At 33.8% G+C, this 21733-nt stretch overlaps 1 protein-coding gene across 17 annotated transcripts in view; it reads right to left on the bottom strand.

The window, feature by feature from the left end:
- Nucleotides 1-21733, bottom strand: part of LOC118274590 (uncharacterized) — a 362728-nt gene that overhangs the window by 57219 nt on the left and 283776 nt on the right. For 16 of the 17 annotated variants that reach the window (XM_035592192.2, XM_050697032.1, XM_035592186.2 and 13 more), the window contains one exon: nucleotides 4011-4168. In XM_035592192.2, the coding sequence (XP_035448085.2) occupies nucleotides 4011-4168 (158 nt within the window). Of the gene's footprint in view, nucleotides 1-4010; nucleotides 4169-7316; nucleotides 7429-21733 lie in introns of all 17 variants that reach the window. The other variant, XM_050697031.1, reaches the window with a different exon arrangement.

The raw sequence follows: 21733 nt of genomic DNA, 5'->3' as shown, positions 1-21733 counted from the left end.
GCTTATTTAAAAATATTATATGACATAAACGATTAAGATCAACGACGTTTCATCTCACATAACCACTGCTAACCTTATTTGTATAGTCCTCATACAATTTCGGGCCATCATAAAGGGCACACCAAAATATCATAGCGGTGATGGACGCGTCCATATTTTTACATAATTCGCCCGTAAATCATTCTTTATGGCATTCTATAGGGGTAGCTGACATAAAAATGATGTAAGTCGGTTAATCTTGGTCATTTTTGGGCGATATCGTGATAATTGCGAAACGTGGGATGCTTGTTAACATTTTTTGGGGTATTAGGATCATGTTGTGGCTGTGAGATGATGGTGGGTAAAGCTAATGTATTTGTAAATAATAAAAGTTGTCTGTATAATTTGCGGCTTGTCGTTCTACGTGGAGGACTAAAGGGGAGGTCTTTGTTCAGCAGTGGACGTCTCTCGGCTGATGATGATGTATAATTTAAAAACTATAAGGAAATCTAATTTTTAATTCTCTTTGTAATCGAAATATCTTTTTCTCTCATCTAATAATAATTTCTGATTTAATTCGTTGTGAGATTCAAGACAGTCATTCATGTCCCTGGGACGCACCGGACTTCAGTGTTCCGGTGTTTTCATGGTTGTCTTTACTGTAGATCCTGGCTTGCAGTAATTATAGCGGATTTGGGAGGTTGTGGCGGGCCATTAAAAAATCCATTAAAAAAGGCCCATTAAAATAATTGAAATATCTCAAATCGTTTATGAATGAGGCTTTTCATAATTGTAGACAATTACATAAAATGATGACCAAAGGCAATGTTTTCTTTACTAACACTTTAATCGCTAAGTAATCAAGGAAAAAGAACCGTCCTAATCAAACCTGTCCACAAAACACCCACAAAGAAAACAAACTATTTACCTCAACAAAATGGCTACCTAAGTAGTGTTCCCGCCAAATTCGCTGTCAAAAGGACGCCCAATAAAAAAAGGTTTATTTAAATTGAATTTCGGTTCAAAATGAGTTTAATTGAACCGGTTAATTGGATTAACCCAAGCAATTAATTACTTTTAGACCCTAAGGAAGTTTGTTAGTGTTGAATTAGTAAAGGGTCGGTAATATGCCTCTATCATCCGCCTAGTGGTCCAATTTACAGTAAATAAAAGTTCATTTAGTGCTAAGTTTTTGGGTAAAGCGATTACACTATTAGAATAGGTTTTAGATTGTTTGTTAGGTACCGAAAATAGGTATGGTAACAAGTGGTTATTGGTTGAATTAAATTGAATTTCGAATAATTTTATAGTCGATAAATTAGCGGCCATTATTTTATTATGAATCGACAATTTCAACATCGATATAAACTCAAAAACACAATGTCACATCCCTATAATCCTTGCACAACATTGCAACCAATTTAACACATAAAAAACTTTGAACTCCGAACAACAACGTTGGAATTAATGACGTCACTATACGATGTATATCGATATCAGCAACACGGCTTACGTGGTAAGCCAGTAGGCAGCGATGAGTATAATCGAGTTATGCATCGAGTCGACTATTGATTTGTTGTATTCCCGTGTATATGGGCCGCTTACTGACATTGAGAATTGAGATATCGATGTTGACTTGATGTCCTCATCACATCACTAGTTCAATAAAATTTTTAATTGAGTGAACAGGTTTTATGTTTTTTAGGAAAATTGCGTCTTTATCAGATATCCATAAATACTTTTCTTCATAGTAAATAACAATATTTTATTGTAATAAATCACGAGGCTACAAAAACAAGATTATTAAACCCTTAAGAGTCATTTAATGGTTATTTAATCTAGTTCTGAGCAATGGTTTTTGGAACAAAATCGTTACTATGGAATAGCTTAAGTAATCATTAAATGTATCATGCGACAGTCTAGTCTTTAACCATTATACAGTTCTGTTTGTCCCTAACTACTATCACATATTTCTATTCCACATTTTTGAACCACCAATAAAAATTCAATGTCGATTTTAAAAGCGCACTTTACACCGCGCCTCTAACACTTAAATTGCACTATTGATCCATTAAATGCTTCCACGACAGCGTGCGGAGTGCCTCCACGTAATTGAATACAACTATATTTTATGCTGCGTTCCTAGTCATTCGATTTGAATGACCGTCTCTCGCTTCGGCAAATAAAATCTGAATGTGATTTAAAATAGATCTAAATCTTATTTTAATAGATTTCTAAATCGATTCTTCTGGTTTTAAGTATAGTTTTAAGACAAATGGGTAATAAAAAGAAAATAATAGATTTTGGCAGTATATTTTTATATACATGTGTGAAGTAATTTTTCTCATTTTATGTGCCATTTTAGGTAATACGATTACATAATATTTTGGGTCAATAACATGTGATTAAAGTTTTTAGCCCATTTTTTCAGGGTTTTATAATATACGTAATATAGATTAAATATATGATTATGTACTTAGTATAGTGGTTTTGGAATCAGTATTTACAATTTTACTAAGATTTGTCAATAATTGCCAAAGGTAGGTTTATTACATTTCGTGTTTGATGCATTGTGTGAACCTAACATGCGTTTTTGTGATGTGTTTAGTCGTGTGTGCTCTAGACATTCATAATCATATTTTCTTACTAAAATTTAGGTTTACTTGCATTATAAGATTATTTTCTAAGGACTTCGGTTTTTCGAAGTCAAAATAAGGATCAATTCCGCAAGAAAATATAACAATGATTTTTTTTTGTGTAGGTAATATTACATTTATACAATATATGTATATTGGCGTGTTTGAAGTGTTTTCTAACAGACAATAGTTACATAAACACAGCCTGTTTTTTTAACACTGTCCAATTTTTATAGATAAGGGTCATTCAAACATTCCATTTCTGAAATAAAATAACTTTTTACAAAAACTAAATAACCGACATAACTGAAAAAAGACGGTTCAACAAAACATTAAAATTTCAAAATCACTTTAATTTCAAAAGTCGATGTTTCTCATTATTGTTTGTTTCTAATTCAACCCAGACCTCAAAAAAATATTTTCAAAAAAGAAACCTTTAGTGTAGTTATTTTATTAATAAAAAAAATGGAATGTTTAAATGATACCTAAATCCAAAAAATAAAACAACTCAGGTGTCTGTTAGGTGATAAAAAATAGGCCGTATATGCTAGATACATAATAATATGATACATAATGTGGAGTTAGTGTGTCTTTTATGTTTTCTCTCCTATAGGTATTTGTTTTATTCAAGTAACTCACGAAGTTGTGCAATTTAGAGCATTTCAGAATGGAAAATCTCAAATGAATTTAGCACACTACAGTGCTTCTTGATTGTAGGTTAATTTTAAGTAAGGTAAACACGTAGCGAATTATCAGATAGCTTTGAAATCGAATAATATTGATAACAATGATAATTACCTTGGGTCGTCGTAAATGATCTAATCTAAAATACAGAGAACCTCAAATTGACTGTTGAAGGGTGACAAAAATGCTGTACCTGATGAATTAATGGTTAACATAAAAATTAAAATGGATTATTCGATTAGGGAATCGACTTTTCATTCTTTAATTTTTTTCTCTTAATTGGAGTTCTATTTTATTTTAATATATCTCTCAAATTAATTATTTCTTATTCAATTATGTATTCACAGTCTTACTGCCATATTCAAGAGGCATTTTATGGTTACTTAACCCAGTCCTTAGCAATTGTTTTTACAACAAAATCGTTACTAAGGAATAGTTTAAGTAATCATGAAATGTCTTTGAGTACAACAGTTACTTGTAATAATAAGACTGCAACTTTAATTTTTATATCTTATCTTATTTAAAAAAAGTTTACAATGACAATTCTCAAATAAAGACTATTTCGAAATAAAATTATTATAAATTACTTTTTCTTTTATTTTAAATGATAGTTTTACTTTTTTAAATTCATTCGAATTATCATCATAAACCTCTTTGCTTAAAATCTATTCTTAAAAATCTAGTTCGAAATTCAAATAACTGTCAACATACCTCTGGCCAGGACTCTTGCTTTCACTGCTTGCATTGTTACTGGAGTCATCGTCTTCTTCTCTTGAGGTGGCTGCAGAGAGGACTCGAGAGGAACCAGCATTAATCTCACTCCCATCGTTATCTTCTCCTTCTGACGTGCGGTTTGTGCCTTCTTCTGCCTGTGGAAGAAGGAGAAAACCATTTTTAATCTGTGTCAAATAACTGTCAGTTGTTTGAGATGTTTTTTTTTTGTTGTCTGTGCGTGTTGTCATTTGAAGTGTGTTCGTTATTCCTTTGTTTAATGGATATTTTTTTAATGAATTTGTTGTAATAATTAAAACTTGGGTGTTTTAAAACTTACTTAAAAGCGGAAAAAATTTACGCAGCTAATTATCTTCATTTTTAAACATTTTTCTTTCCGTAACTTTTCATAAAGAAAACACCCAAAAAGGTTCATTATGTGATCCAATTTTAATATAATCTAAAACCATTTCGGTAAATATTATCAGGGCCTCACGGAAATGAGTAGAATCGAGTAATTTCCTTTCAACTTTATTCTGCATTGGTACTTGGTACCTTTACGAGGGAGAAATATTATGTTTTAGAAAGAAATTGCTCGACTGCGAATGAGGAAAGGAAATAAGAATTAAAATGAGGAGGTTTGGATATGCGATGCTGTTTTCTATGATTATTCTTGTTCATGTGTGCTTGGTAAAATGCTTTCATGTTTGCTTTGGTTATGTATTTTTTAATATAACTGTGTATTTTTACAATTACTTCTGAAATTAAGGGTAAACGAGCAGACGTATCACCTGATGGTAAGGAATCGCCGCCGCCCATGGACACTTGAAACACCAGAGGCGTTACAAGTACATTGCCAGCCTTTTGGGGTTAGGAAGTTAAGGGTTGTTGGGGAATTGGGGATTGAGAAGATTGGGAAGGGGGAATTGGGCCTCCGATAACCTGATTCACACAACGAAACACAAAGCAAGCGTTGTTTCACGTTGGTTTTCGGTGAGGCCGTGCAGTGGTATCACTCCGGTCGAGCCGGCCCATTCGTACCGAAGCATGGCTCTCCCACACTTAAGGACTTAGTACCACCTTGTATTTTGACAGTAATGTACCAGGCGTCCATAAAACAAAGATGGTATTTAATAGCGACTCAAGCAATGCTCGTTTTTCAAAAGTGTTACATATTAGACTAACCGTTAACATAAACAGTGTTACTAAACTGCTTCTATCTTCAATAAATAACGTATTATTATGATATTTTTACCAAGTTATTTCCTCTACGAGTAGAACATGTGAGTCACCACTCGAAGACGGCAGACTGTTCGTCCATAGATTATATTGATTGGCCGAAGTCGAGACGTTCGGTCAAGGTTGACACCGTTTACGAATCACGTTTGCTATTCGGAACTTTTTCTCTCTGACCCTATTTTTTGTACCTAATAGTCACAAACATGTTAGGGTTCTCAAAGGTTCCTGAAAAAGTAGGTTGAGTTTTTTTATGGAATAAGCCGGCAAACGATCAGACGGATCACTTGATAGTAAGCAATCGCCGCCGCCCATGGACACTTGAAACGCTAAGTTACAAGTGCGTTGTCGACCTTTTGGGGGTTAGGAATCCAAGGATTGTTGGGAAATCGGGGATTGGGAAGATTGGTTTCGGTGTTTCGGTTAGGTGAGAGGTGGTGAGAGGTGTTTCGGCGGCGATAGCATACCGCGATTGGTGATCCGTGTGCTCGTTTACCGGATTATACCATAATAAAGTATATATCAATTTAGATCTTTAAGTCAAAACTGATAACAACACCACTCTCTACATATTATTGTTCAACTTCGCAATAATTTATTTGAAATCACCATCGTTCATTCATAGCGAAATCAAGTAATTATTTAACTGAATAACTTGGGCCACTGACTTAAATAACTTGAACCTCCGTTACCCAAAAGTTTAAAGTTTGTATATCTCCGTTAATTTCTCAGTTCTCTATCCGTTAAGTTCGTGAGTGTCGTGAAAGTCGACGTGATCCCTCCACTGTCGTGGAACTTATAAACTTTGTCTATATAAGCCTAGGGAGTTTCACAGTTGGATTTTCAATTATTCATGATTAGATTTTACTTTTAGTACTCGTTTATTTTAATGAATAAGTATTTTTTCAGTTTTTTGGTTTATGATTTTTAGATTGGGATTGGATATATTGTCCCCTGATTTTTAATCTCTCCAATCCCCAATAACTCCTAAATTCCTAACCCACAAAAGGCTGGCAACGCACTTGTAACGCTTCTGGTGTTTCGGATGTTCATAAGCGGCGGCAATTGCTTACCATCAGATGATCCGTGTGCTCGTTTACTGGCTCATAACATAAATATATATATTTATTTATATATGCTTATAACCGTTGCATTGTTATATACTTTTTCACAAACAATGTGTTATTAAAAATTGTGTTTTTTTCAATGTTTAACATTGTGCTATTATTTTCTAAACAACCATGCAAGCTGAAATTAGGAGACCTTGTATTTGATACAGGGTAACCTAAAACCTTTATATTTTTAAATTATAAAACGACCACAGGCAAGGGGAATAGATAGCAGTAATTTATTTATCCATCCTATGCAGCTGGGGAACAAATATATTTAGAAAAGAGGGAAAAAGAGAGGGGAGGAGGTGAGGGGAAAGAAGATAAAGGTATCGTGAGGCCTGAAGTTATTTTTTGCCGACAGACTGTTCAGTTAATTATTTCTAATTTCTGATTGATTTATGCTGTTTGTCTAAACCTATGTTTTTTCGATCTACGTCGTAAAAGAACTTGCGCTATAATGGTGTGGACTAATTTAAAAATAAAAAAAGAGTACGTTTTTCTAAAAAAAAAATGTGTATAGAATACATGTATTTTACCTGTTTAATCCTTCTGTGTGGTGTGTTGGTGTATAAAGGTATGTTAGAAAATAGCTGCATATAATTTAAAATATTTTAATTAGAATAAATTCGAGCACATTCAATAATTAAAAAGGAATAATTGCATACAAATATTTAAAAAGATATATAAAATTACGTGTAAAGAAATACTTGCAAAACGCCAAAAAGACATTAATGCATTTTCACGCACACATACAAAAATAAAATGAACAACCATCTAGGAAAAAAATAACAAAACAACAAAAAATCATTCAAATTAACGGCAAAATTTTGTATTTGGAACGGCCTAAATAATTTACGAAAATTAAATACTTCGAGAACTTTCTACGGCGGTTGGAGTTCTACCAATTAAAGGCGATAAATTATCGCATTTCGAACTTCGGTATTGAACAAAAACTTACCTGTATCCGAATAAGTGGTATTGTCTCCTCTTTGTACATAATATTTAGGTTCAAACATAAATATATCACTTGTTTACTTTTGTTTATGTATGTATAAAGTATTTGTTGTTATCTATTTTACAGGAATTTACATAATTGTGTCTTGTGACTATGTACTAAGTATGTGTGGGGTTATGTGTTTGGTTTAAGCTGTGTGTATTTGAAATGTATGTACTAGGGTTTCATGAGGCAAGTGTACTATGTTTAGCGTTCATTAATGAAATATTTTGATTAAGCTGTATATCTATTTTTTTCTATGGTGAAACGGAGATTTCAATTACGTTGACAGTCGCTAAATAATGACCACTAGGGTGCTTTTCCACCAGTGATGTGCTATGTAGCTATGATTCGATGTAATAGCTAAGCTGTTAAATTATGTGATCGTTTTCACTGATACTAAACTATATATCTATGCGAGGAAGATGCGCAGCTCGAATATGCGATGTGTCGATAGTAGGGAAGCTATCCATAGCACGCATCTTTTCATATAAAACATAGTTTGGCTGAGTCAGTTTCTATCAGTGCTAAAGCTATGTACCAATGTATATGATTGGTGGAAGCTAAACGCATCCACAGCAACGCAGTATAGCACATCTCTGGCGGAAAAGCGGCATTGTAAAGATTATAAATGACTTGGCTCCTACTTTATTGGCGAAAAACATTTATGTTTGAAGTACTATAAATATGGTGTTTTCATTATCAATTAAGTTTATTTTAACAATAAAAATAGAATATGTTTGTTATTTTAGTAATATTCAACGCTAATAAAGTAGTTCATACTTTGTGTAGTTACCTCTTGAATGATCTGATGTCCTGGTACTTTCGAAATGACAATGAGTGTTTTTGAGTGAGTGGTAATGTGAGTGTACATTCATAGGGTACCTATACTAATGATGTACTATGCACATACATAGCTTAGGCTACTTAATTATATATTTTCTAACATATAAAGAACAGTAGTACTATTGACTAGCCTAAATATATATTTAAATCTATTTGTAGATTAGCGTACTAGAGACAAAATTTTTATTTATATTGTATGGAAATTTAATTTTGTTTAAAATTTTGTCTCTAATAAAAAAAAAAAATAGTCATGTGGCAATGTAAATAATACATTTGTCTCAGGTGTCTTAAGAGGTGACTTAGGGCCAAAGATCAGTCAGCAGTGCTCTCTTAAACTTCTGAGAGCTTAGTACTTAGTACGCACGCTTTCGGCGCTAAGATTCGATGGTTCATTCCTTGACAAAGCGACGCATCGTGCGTATTTGTGAACTCCTTCATGCAGAGTAAAGTCAATGTTTATTTAACTTCTTTATGTTCTCAAATTGAATTAAGTAGTCCGAGGTACGACATTCCTTCACTATTGCAATCTCCAAACACAACACTACTTCCCATTAAAGTCGCGTGGCAGATAATTTTAGAACACCTTATATATTAGGTATGTTATTAAAATTGGCTGTAAGTCTTTCTACGAACTAACTGAAGTTATAAGGAGAAGCAGAATTCATCTTAAGTTCAAGAATGTAATTTATACTTCTCTCAGTGTTATAGGAATGTTAATCGTGTTTCATCGTGACGTGTATTTAGGGAGAAATATAAAAAAAATCCCGGATTTCGTGTTGGAGGTCAGTGTGATTGCTTTTTACTTATTAAAAGTTTTCTATTTAGGTACTTAAATTGGGTATTTTTTATGTAGATTTACTTCGTTTTTTATACTTACTTATGTAGTATAAGAAATAGCCTTAATCAACAAACCTAATGTGTAATGTTAAAATAATATTTTAAAAAAGAATATAAGAATAGAGGGAGTGAGGCAGGTTGATAGGTAAAAAGAGATTACATGTAAGTAAAAATTGGTAAGAATCATCTCAGTGAAGCTTTACTGTCTTATTATTTTAGTATTTCGACAACTACATTATATAATACTATTATTTGCTTTATGATACTATATTTGCTTTGGTTAATTTGGCCAAATGAATCGTAGCAATTGGAGTTCCATAGTCATGTTTGTTTCCCATGGGGGTTAGCAGAGGCCTTCCCCCATGGGAAACAGACGTGAGGCTAGTATGTAAGTGTCTATTATTATGGCCTCTATATTTCCATTACTTACATTACTTACTATACTTCACCTTTATATGTCTCAATCGCAACACACAAAAGTAGCCACTACATAGTCACAGACACACACACATACACAGTTACTAAAACATTACCCCTAACAAGAAATACATCCCCAAGGCGAATGTACGAGTATGCAAATGTACGAATTGGATTTGAATAAGATATTTAATATATGTTGAGAGCGAAGTGAAATATTTGTATTTGTATGTATAACAGTTCTGTTGGTTTTGGTAATTGAAAAACAATGTGTGTTTAACTATAGACTGTATGGAGAGTAGATTTGACTGTGAAATGGGGTTGTGTACCTTGTGTGAGGATTTCATTGTTAAAGGACAGATGGAGGTGACTTAGATGTCGTGATGTTCTTGATAGGTTTGAATATTTAGATGGTAAGGCTTTTGTCGAAGCTGCGGACTATCCAGCGGGTTTACCGTGGATCCGACTCAAAGAGCAGGAGTAGGAACGGGGTGGTTTTTAGTCAAAGTGGGAAAAACATCCAATGATTTCTCCCACCGTGGGCAAGGCTAAAGGGAGAGTCCGACTTTTACTGACTAAAAACCAACCCGTTCCTACTCCTGCTTTTCGAGCCGATGTTTTCGCAAACCCGCTAGGTAGACCGCAGCAACCTAAAAATTACTTGGGGAAAATTTTGTGTAAAAACTGGAAGCATCCTTTTGTTTCCCTTCGAAAAATTAGAGCTTTGAGCTGAGTTGTTATATTGATTGGATGTTTTAAATGTTAACAGTTAGAAATTTTAAAGAAACCATATAATATTGTTTTAAGTTAGTTCAAAACATCCATTGAGTAAGTTCAATCTGATGAACTGTCTTGTCTAGTGATCTATCAGTGGGCAGTACAAAGAGATATTATACGAGAACTTGTAAGATTTCTTCAAGAAATTACTTTCGTTACCAAGAAAATATAATTTGTTTAACATTTGTATGGTTTCCGTCTCATCTGCCTCTTTCATAAAGTTTGATGCTATTGAATTTTAAGCAAAGTATTATAGATAAAGGTAAGAAATAATACAATTTAATCATATAGTTTGTGAAAAAATTTTAATTGATTGAAAATTTAAAAAACTAATCTCCAGATAATATCTACAACTACAGAAGTATTGAAAATGTTACTAATTGGAATAATTTTTTTCCTGGGTAAAAGAAAATCAATAAAATCCTAAAATACGTTCAGAAAAATAGGAAATTACAAAAAATCATGCAGTTAGCATTAAATTTTAAAATATAAATTTGAAACATCAAAAAATAAACGTGCGCACGCAGATAACATAAATAATATGCATTTCGAATTCTACATGTGATGGGGACTTCTGAACGGTAGTAGACGTCTAGTGGCTGATATGGTGATGATAGTTACGAAATTTAAATTATTGTTTATACGTTTATTAAGATTTTTGTTATAACTTATTTATTACTTGTTATCAATATGATACAACTTAAATATAAAAGCACATAAACTAAATAATAATAATACCTATAACTAAAATATTTACCATTAAAAAAACCTTCAAAAGAAATAAAAACGGCATCGAAAAAATAATCCTCATCGGAGTCGTGAGGTAAGGTGCCCAAAATTATTGTTTAATTATTTCATAACCTGAATTGATAAATTTGTTTAACGGAGTATTGAGGGCAATCCCATAACCATAAAAATAACAAATAACCAATAAAAAAACCCCAATCATAACCTCCAAAACACAAACAATAAAAAAGTAGTTTATCCGACCTCAAAACACAAACATATTGAGCCGTTCCTAATCCAGTTTGAACCGGACATAAACCTTGACCTATTTTTAACATCATATGTCCATCCCTTGTCCAAAATCCGAGCAATATACACAGTATACACAAAAACCTGTCGCCTCCATGTTTTGTTTTATAGGAAAAGGGATGAAAAACGTAATCCGATTGGATACGTTTGAAATGGGACGTTGACGGCTGACGGCTGCGTTCGGTGGCGATAGTGCTGCCACTTATGAAGTGTGGAATTGGTATGTTCTGTTGAGTTAGGTTTTTTTGAGCTAAACCTGATGATGTTTGAGATATAAGTACAAAATTGTTAGCAAAAATTATGTAATGTAAACCAGATCATGAATATACTCCACAATTGGATCCTCTTATTCGGAATAGCCAGATGTTATTGTTTGTTAAATAAATATAAAAATATTTGAAACCTTAATTATTATGTTATCGGCTTACTCACGTACTGTTTTGACGAGGAACTCGACTAGTTTCAAGTCGTGTGTCGCGGAATGCTGCTCATGAATATGAGCCTCTAGCATGGCTTGAAACTAGTCGAGTTCCTCGTCAAAACAATACGTGAGTAAGCCGATAACATAATAATTAATTTAGTATGTCTCACGAAAGTTACAATAAAATCACAAAAAAAAAAAATTAAACCTATAAGTCTTTGACTGTCAATAGTTGTATTTGGCTGCCGCGCAGTGTGTAACAAGATCAATTCCCGCAAGAAACAACTCTTTGAGTGCCCACAGATAGTTCTTTCTTGTCTGGATGTCATGTGCATATGACAGGAAGGAAATCCTAGTGTAGGGCAACATTTAAAAATATAGAATACTGTTCAAAACTTACACTTACGTCGGTCACCAGTGTTTAACATATTCAGTAAGTAACCATACAAATCACCTATTTCACACATTTTATTCTACAAACCCGGTATTTAACCCGGTATTCCCACAGTATAGACACAGACAAACAAACGGACCGAATAAATGCAATCACAACGATGACAGATTTCATACTCTTTTACCGTTAAAATGAAACCAATTCTCCCATCGTTTGGGGGAAAAATACCAACTTTTTTATAACTTGATTGACGTTCTTCCAATGATTTATTGGCTTAAATTTATATCAATATTTTGATTGTGAATTATGAAAATGGTGAAAGCAAAATCAAGCTACACTTTACAATGAGCCTAGTTTCGCTGACGGAAAGACTGACAGACTATTATTTATTTTGTGACATATTATGTATGTGAATTGCCTATAGTTTAATTGGAATAAATGATTTGATTTTGACTTCATTGAAAACCTTCTCTCTTCATCCAATGTAACATGTTCTTACGTAGCATAACAATGATTATTATGTGTAATCCATTATTTCTGTGTAATAACTATTATGGTCCGTAATTTTATATATCACATCAACAGCCTATTAATGGCCACTGCTGACCAAAGCCTCTTCTCACACGGAGTAGGTCTGAGCATTAATTACCACGCTTGCTCAGTGCGGGTTAGCGATTTCAAACTTTTAATTAGTAATTATAAGCCCAGCCCGATGTTTTCCTTCACCGTTTTTCAGCGCTTCAAAATAATCTTAGAAAGATTTTGTGTATATTATTATTACATAGTCACGATACACATTTCTGGAAAGTCTTAGACTATATTATTAAGTCTTTTAATAATAGAAAGTGAACACTGAATTCTGAGAAGAAACGAACTTAGTAAATATTTTATGATTACTAGTAACTGCTTCATACGTTACAAAGCACTTATTTAATAGCTCTCCAAACATTTGTACTTTCTAATGAATGTTTGTTTATCATAATAAGACCTTGAACACAAAATTATACAACTGATAGTATAAAAACATCAAAAGAAAAAACACTCTAAGCCTATCGACAGAAAACCCAAAATCAAACAACAAACACTTGATGAACCTTAACAAACTTTTTTCGCAAACAATTTTTCATGCGAGTGAGCAATTCCTCTGAATGGCCACTTGATTCGACAAACTAATTATGAGATGACGTCAGCTTATCGTGATTGGCTGTCAAAAGTTCAAAGATAATAGAGGGGGACTTGACGCGATGGCTAATAATGGCGCCCTTGCTTCGTAAACAATGCAAAAGGAAAATTGATTTTACAAGGCTTTTCGTTCTTTAATTGACGCCGGGATCTTTGGTTATAGATTGTTGAAATTTACAATGGTTTCTTAGCAGTTACTGTCAGAATATCATCTTCATTATCGTCATGATTAGCCTTAGACTACTAATTTCCACGATTACCACGTGTAGTATGCTGTGCGACGTCGCCGCGTCTGCGCACGCTGCTCACGATGAAGAGTCCCTCTGTGACTCGAAACTAGTAGAGCTTTTCTCTATTAATTTACGTGAGTGAACCGTGATTTTTGGTTAATTTAGCATGTGAGTTCAAAGGTCATATTCTAAAACATGCTGGTTTATTAGGAATCGTTGTTGCGTCCGACTTTGTTAAAAGTGTCAAATGGCATAGTCCCTTAATATGTGTTGGCTTTACGTTACGAAAGTGCATTCGGCGCTCTAATTGGTTGGTTTATAGCATGTGCTCTCGACTTTAAACGTAAAGCAAACTTATACTAACGGTACAGATAATTAAAATAACATTATTTTAAGTCACTTGCATTTGTCACTATGAAAAATAACAAAGGTGTATCAAACAAACCTACCATTTACTACTTCCCTGGCAAGTTAACAAAGAGCTCTGCTTACCCAGTTAACAAGCACAGCCGCTTCGTTATAACGAACCAGTGATTGTTGCAAAGACAATAGATATTGTGTAGCCGGTGACAAGTGCTTTACTAGAGACGTGACAGTTACCTGACAATTATATTTAAATTGTTTTGTCGTTTTTTATTTACTTATGGAGTGCTGTGTCGTGGTAATAACTAAGCTGTGAAACTATGTGACCGTTTCCACTGATATTAAGTTATGTAGCTGTGCGAGTAAGATGTGCTATAACGATGCGCCGCCGCATAGTAGCTTTGTGAGGAAGATGCTTTCCATACAAAAATATAGCTTAGCTGAGTCCGTTTCCACCAGTGCTAAACTATGTGTGTGTATTAAAATTTTTACGCGGGGAAAATTATTGAATGTCGTATCTCGCCTTGGGCGAGGTGAGAGAGAGTGCCAGACTCTTACTGACTAAAAACCACCCCGTCCCTACTTCTACTCATGCTATCATGAGTAGCATATCTCGTTGTGTATCAAAATAATTAATAGAATTTTAAATCCACCATTTCAATATGACAAAAACTCGAAATTCGAATCACAAACAAAGAATAAAATACAAACGCCCAAAAAAATCTGGCCAGCATAAAAAAAAACGGGAACTTTGAAAAAGAGAATAAACCATAAACAAGCGCTGCTGCTTTAGTGGAAGGCAAACTTTTTGCTCATCGACAAGTGCTGACTCGACGAGCACCGCTCATTATGACCCAGATCTGTACTGCACCTCACTGAGTCTTCATTTTATCGCTCGTAAAGCTATCAAGATCCTCTCGAGCAGATTTAGAAGCTGATACTTTTATTTAATGCCAGTTATAAATATATATTTTATTGATTCATTTATTGTTAATGTTGTGCGGATATCGGTGATTTATTTTTCATTGCAAACTGAACGATTAACTTATTGGTACAAAATAAGATAGAGGATATTAAGTGTCAGGAAAATATTAAGAATTGTCATTGATTTTATATTATGTCTTAAGTGTTAGATAGGGTCAATGAGAGAAAGAAAGAGAAAGAAAAAAAAAACATTTATTTTACTAGCAAAACAAATGAAACAACATGTATGTTAAAACAACAGTTTATGAAAAGGTTTGATAAAATAATAATGTATTGTATGGATTTAATACATATGGCCCAAGTCTGCGGTGAAATGGGAACAGTTCAGCATGTGAGTCTTACACATGGCCTTGCGCTGGTATTCTACGGGTCCCAAGTTTTTATTTTTGAGAGATTTTTGTAGTGGAATGAAAGGCCTAAAGTAAGTAAGAATTTTATTGTTACTTTCACATTTCTAATTTAAAAACTAACAGACAAACACATCTCCACTTAATTTGATCCTTACATACATATTAACTTTCATCACATTTATGCATCTTTAGTCATACAAGCACGTCAGCGGCGCACCTTTAGTCATACAAGCACGCAGCCCATTCGTTGCGGCGGACGCCTATCGGCGTTTTTTTATTTAATATTCAGGTGCGGAATACGCCCAATCGGCGTCTTTTTTAAATTGCTTATATCTTTACGAAAACCAGTCACAAAAAAAAAATGCAACCAGGGCACATATTTTTAAAAACATGGCAAGGTACTGCTCGCCGCCCCGCACCTGGTTAATAAAAGTATTTTTTACTGCCGCAGCGAATGGGTTAAAGGATAAGTTTAACAAAAACTGATTAAAATGCTTCCAATATTGGCAACAAAGTTTGCTAAAGCTCTGTCGTCGCATATATTTTCAAATCAGACGTTCGTTTCAATGTTGGAACAAAATGTTTGCTTCTAACTATACGACAAATATTTGTGTCAAATCGCGCTCCCGTTGTGACTGGCACAATTGAATTTATGATTTGAATTTAGAATTTGCAACCGGAGAGACGGTTATTGCTTTATTGGTTGTCATTGTTGGCAGTTGTTCAGTTGTAATATCAATTTAAATTAAGATGAATGCAGTTGAAGTTAATTTCTTAAGCCTTTTTCAACCAATTTGGCGTAGGCCCTTTCCGTTTATTTTGATTTTCGTCGTATTTTGGCCTCTTTGATGTCATCTTTCCATCTCATCTGCGCTCTACCAATAATTCGTTTATGTTCCCATGGTTTCCACTTCAGCACATCCTTACACCACGAGTTGTGTTTATATCGGGCTATATTACGTTCCGCCCAGTGGACATTTATTAAAAAAATACGAATCATTAGTATTGTGAGTATACAGTTTCTTTCCTAAATTACATTATAGTAGGTGCTTATTTTCGAAAGTCTTGATCACAATCGTTGAAAGTAAGGCAATATTTTTACTTCTTGTCAAGTACGTAAGCCTGACAATCCTTTTTGGGATAAAAAGTTGTGTTGTTTTACGTAATAAATAATAAATCTCGGTGTAAAGAAAAACATTCCACCAATAAAAAAATATTTACCACAGACTAACAAAAGTAGAACTGTCATAAATCCACAGATTATAACAGGGGCTTGTGAAAATATTTATGTTGTTTATCTGCATCAGTCAGACGGCCGATGTCTGTGGGCCCATAATTCCTGTCAGCGGTCGGATGACACGTGTCGAAACCGATCAGACCGATTTGTAAACACGACTTGATCCGACGCTAATAAAAATTGGGTTTTATACAATACAAAAAAAGTGAGGGCTTTGACTGAATTTTTGTGAATGGTTTGTTTCGTTACTGAAATATATCGTTTTTTAAATATTCATTTTGTCAAACTGTATTTACGCATACAGCCACTAATAATAACCGTTAATTAATCAAATTCAATGTATTTTTTTATTCAGATTAAGAAATCAGACGAAGAAAAAACAGTCGCAAAATTTTTGACACCTGTAAAATTTTGAATTTAGAAATCTTCCGTTATATTTTATGAATATAAAAGAGAGAAAGAAACAGCGATATATAATAAAACAGTGTACCTGAACATACAAAAATAAACACAGAAATACCACATTACTTAAGAAACAAAAACAAGATATAACATTTACTATCGCATGCCCATGTCAAATGGGCCTGTATCTCAACATTATGTTGAGCTTATGTGCCCAACGCTAGTTTCCAGATGGCACCCTGCAGTGACTGCCTGGCTGCCTCGTTAGTCGACTGGTTGCAAATGCGACTGCCAGGCAAGGGGTCTCGGGTTCGATTCCCAGGTCAGGCACAGGAATGCTCGGCTGTTTTTGATTTTTCGAAAATTTCTCAGTAGTAGCGCGGAGTTTAGAAATGTGTCCGGTATATGACAACAGGCTCACCACCTCACATGGGGCTTAGAACATACATTGTGAAAAGTGGGTATACATTATTCAGTGGCATTAGGTGCCATAATGTGCACGTCTGCGACGATACGACCCTGCAGTGATTCACGGAATGAAGACAAGACCACCGCTAGTTTAGTTACATAATTGAAAGTTAAACCAATGTTTGTTTAGTTTTAGTTTGCTTAACCCCAAAAACTTTGTTTGTTCTGAAACCACTTTATTATGAACATTGATGGGGTCGTTACGCCGATGTCCGGATGTTTTTATTTCCTTATTGAAGGCGATAAGGTAGACATATATTTAAAGATGTATTAGAGTTTTTTTAATGCGCCTTAAGCTAGTTAGAGCGGTGAAGGCACTTGATATTTTAATTGGCTCCTGCACTCGAGTGCTAAGGGTGAAGACTGAGCTGAGAAGAGCATGGAAAATGAAAATGTTTATTGTTTTCATATATTTTGATTTAACTATGAAGCAAATACATAAAGGATATGTTATAACTGGATTTCCCTTTAATATAATTCCTACTATATAATGCGCTTTAGGGGTGCGCGGGACGTTACCCTTTCATTTTTCCATTTAGAAGTCTCATTATACAAAAGAGTAGCCAATTGTCCACATTTTACGATCCTGTAAAAATGTAAAATCACTTTTAAGAGTGAGCTATCCAATTGTGAAAGTAATTTCCAAAGCGGTCTAATAGTTTCAGAGCCTATTGAAGACAAATAAACCTATATATATTTTATAGTACAGTATAGATATAGTATAGTAGTTACAGTGTAAATTTCCCCAAAACGAGAAATATAGCTACGCAAACCGCAAAAAGCCAAAATAAGAGTTACCAAAAAACAACAATCACTATGGAAACTGACAGATATTTACACACGTAGGCTCGTTGTAAGGCTTTTACGTGAAAATCAAGTTGTCGGTAAGCAGTAGTGTGATGTTTTTTTACGTTAAACCCCAAAGGTATCTGTTTGGTGAGAGATTTGTTTGTCGTCTCTTTTATTTTTGTATCGAAATAGTTGAAGAAAATGTTTTTGCTTGCTTCTATAGCGCTTCGTTCAATCGGAGGATATGTTTTGTTTCCTTTTTTGGCAGGTATTACTGATAGATTTAAGCAGAATGGTCGTATCGTATTGTCACGCTTTTTATTCTAGAAAGGGTGGGCAGAGGTGCACATTACGGCACGTAATGCCGCTATACAATGTACACCCACATGTTATAAGTCCCATGTAATAGGGGGTGAGCCTATTGCCATATACTGGGCACAATTCCAGACTCTGTGCTACTTACTACTGAGAAATTTCGATGAAGCGGACTGATGTGTCGTTCAAATTTCTGAGAGCTTAGAGAAATATTGTATTTTTATGCTGACTTCGTAGAAGATTGAAGTTCACTTAATTTATGACTGCTCACAACTCTATGAATTCTATTCTGTTATTTTATTATATCCACCAATGACAATTTATCAAAACCTCTTCAAACATGACACAATAAAATTGATTGATAATGGGCTCTAAAACCACTACCACAAGTGACATAATTGATTGTTAACTATCAATAGCGACGCTAATTCATTATGTCGTTAGCTGCCATGTGTACAAAGCCAACAATAGTGTCTCCACTATTCATTCCACTCCATATAGCTACATAACTATGTTCTTTCTTATATTCAGAATATGGGAAAAATGCCTAAAGGTTCTGAAAAATTAGACATAGTTGAAAAAAGCCTTTTTTCATTAATTAAAGAGTTTTGTGTTTAGTCTATAGGGACTAAGGACACATCGACAGAAAAAGAAACTCAAACCTAAACTTAAAGATATATGTATTTATATAAGCATGTAGTATACATACATAAGTATATATTTCATTCAACAACGATCCCGTAACACGCAAGGAATTGGTTGGCTATCTCGTTTATTGAGCATATTAAGGCTATTAATGAGAAAGCCAAAAATAACTTCTATGCGTTGTGTTGTGTGTTTTCTTTTATTCTTACTTATTATGATCTACATGAGCTCCTAATTAAATTAACCATCCATTGTCATGCAGTTACTATTAGTGTTTAAATAAAAAAGAAACTTATTAAAATACTAACTCTACTCTACTTACTCCTTCGAGTTAAATACTATCATCAAAATAGATAGAATTAAATAAATATAAAATGTACCATCTCTACCACTAGATAAATCCCAGAGTTTTAAACTCTTTCAAACGAGGTGGGAGATTGAACTTTATCGGCGAACTTTAAAGGAAACTAGAGTGTCAAGTAATAAATCATTTAATAGTTTAACCTGTCGAACCGTTGGGAGTCGGATTTAACTTTTAAAATAAACTTCGGTTTACTTAGGTAACAGTTAGGATTAGCCATTTAGGAATATTTGCGTTTCGATCTAGTAAAAGTTTTCTTTGAGACAGAAATAGAGTACTAGGCAATCAGAATTCGGTGGAGGTTTAAATGTAGACGTGTTTTATTTGTGTAGTCGAGTGAACAATTTTATTTATTGAAATGTTGCTGTCGATATTTTATGAGATTGATCCGTAATATGTCATGTTTTGTGATTGTAACGAGAACTGAAAGTAATGTCACAAAATTCTTCACTTAGGTAATGTTTCTCTGACGAAAAAATATTACATTGTTTATGACAAATCAATCCAAAAACCTTACCTATCAATATAATATAAATTTTACAAAAACGTTTCCATTTTAATAGTTTTCAATCCAATCCAATCCAATTTACCTAACAATAAGATGGCCCATTTCAAATTGAAGGAAATCTTTCAATACCCATTACATTTAGTTACCTTAGAAACAACTGTGAATAATGTAATTAAGTACAGCCATACTTCTTAATGTAGTAATTAAATTCGTAGCCGTTGGAATACCCACCTTAGTTACCTTTATTTTACGAGAAAAATTAAGCACCCTTCAACGAAGTGAGGAAATGTACTCGTAAACATGGAATGGAACTTTAAATTGCTTTACAGTAATTTCTTATAACATTCTGAGCTCCTGGTAGCGATGAAACAGGTTTACTTTAATGCTTGCTTTAAGTTTTAGGACCAATTTGTCACTTTTTATACTTATGGAACACGGAATCGCTTTACGCTGCTTTCAACACGTTTTTGTTTCTTTAATGGCTCTTGCTGTGTGCTGTTTTCCTAGTACATGGCCTGCACATTTTTAAGTAAAAAAAAGGATAATTTAGGTACTACATTTTATGTACTGTATTATTTTTCCTTTTCCTTTAAAATCTATTATTCAAAATAAAGTTAATAACAGTATTTTACGGGTTTTGACCTCACAATATTTTTTTTAGCCCACACTAGGATTTTCTCCTGTGTCGTGGGTAATAAATAAGAAATAATAATAAAGAATTACAAACTTAATAAAAATACTAAGCTCTTTCAAAAAGAAAATATTCAAAAATTGATCTTTAAAATATTTAAAGTGAATATCGGTCGTAAAATTCGTAGATGGCACTAAACAGCAAGGAATCGCACATTTATATTTCTCAAACAATGTAGTGAGATATAAAATTTTGAATAAATGCATCTGGTTGGAAATAGTTTTATGAATACTTATAGTATTAAGTTGCTGTGCTATAACAATTTTAATGTTTGGAAGGAATTTTGTATCTCATGGTTTTGGTAAAGACAGGACAATAATGGTCTCTGATGAACCTGATTTTTTTAAGCTGCGATGATATTAATGATGTTTAATCGTGGTTAACTAGTCGTTTCAGAGATATGTTTGACACAAATTAATTAAGTGATAAGCTCTTTGGTTAAGTGAAAAATATTGATTTGCATGTTAATTTTACTGCGTTAAAAATCGTGTACAATATTTAAAAATGCTTACTTCAATATTAACACTCTTTACGGTGTGTTCAAACATCATTCTTAAAGATTTATCTCTAGACATACCTATCAGTTTTGTCATCCAAATAAATGAAAATGAACTATAAGGTTCCTAAGATTATTCAGTACCACTTACTGACCCAATTTTGTAAATGCTCCCTCTAAATGTCAATGGTTTGTTGTGGATAATCAACGAAGGAGGTACGAAAGTTGAGCGAAGTCGTGACAAGAATACGAATAAAATTGGACAAAAACAAATGAATATTTTGTTTATCGAAGAGGCTAATTTGAGATTGTGGCCAAAGTGTGTAAGATAAGCGTCCACAGGCCCGCATCGTACGCAACGCACGCGATATTAGTTTGTCTTGTATAGAAACTCATACAACTGCGTCCACTGATCCGCATCGTACAGACCGCATCATCAGCAATGCCTACATGTGATGCGGACCTGTGGACGCTTACTTTAAATCATAGTTCCTTTGTCGGTTAGAGCCACCACACACGGACTGTTTGATCAGTTACCCAGTGATCCACATACACAGACTGCTCTTGGAATTAGAGTCAGTAGCTTGAAGCTGCCATTGATAACTGCTCGAGCAGTATGGCAAAAATCCTTGT

The sequence above is a fragment of the Spodoptera frugiperda genome, chromosome 11 (genome assembly GCF_023101765.2).
Source record: "Spodoptera frugiperda isolate SF20-4 chromosome 11, AGI-APGP_CSIRO_Sfru_2.0, whole genome shotgun sequence".
NCBI classification, from domain to species: domain Eukaryota; kingdom Metazoa; phylum Arthropoda; class Insecta; order Lepidoptera; family Noctuidae; genus Spodoptera; species Spodoptera frugiperda.
This window is presented reverse-complemented; position numbering and strand designations above follow the sequence as displayed.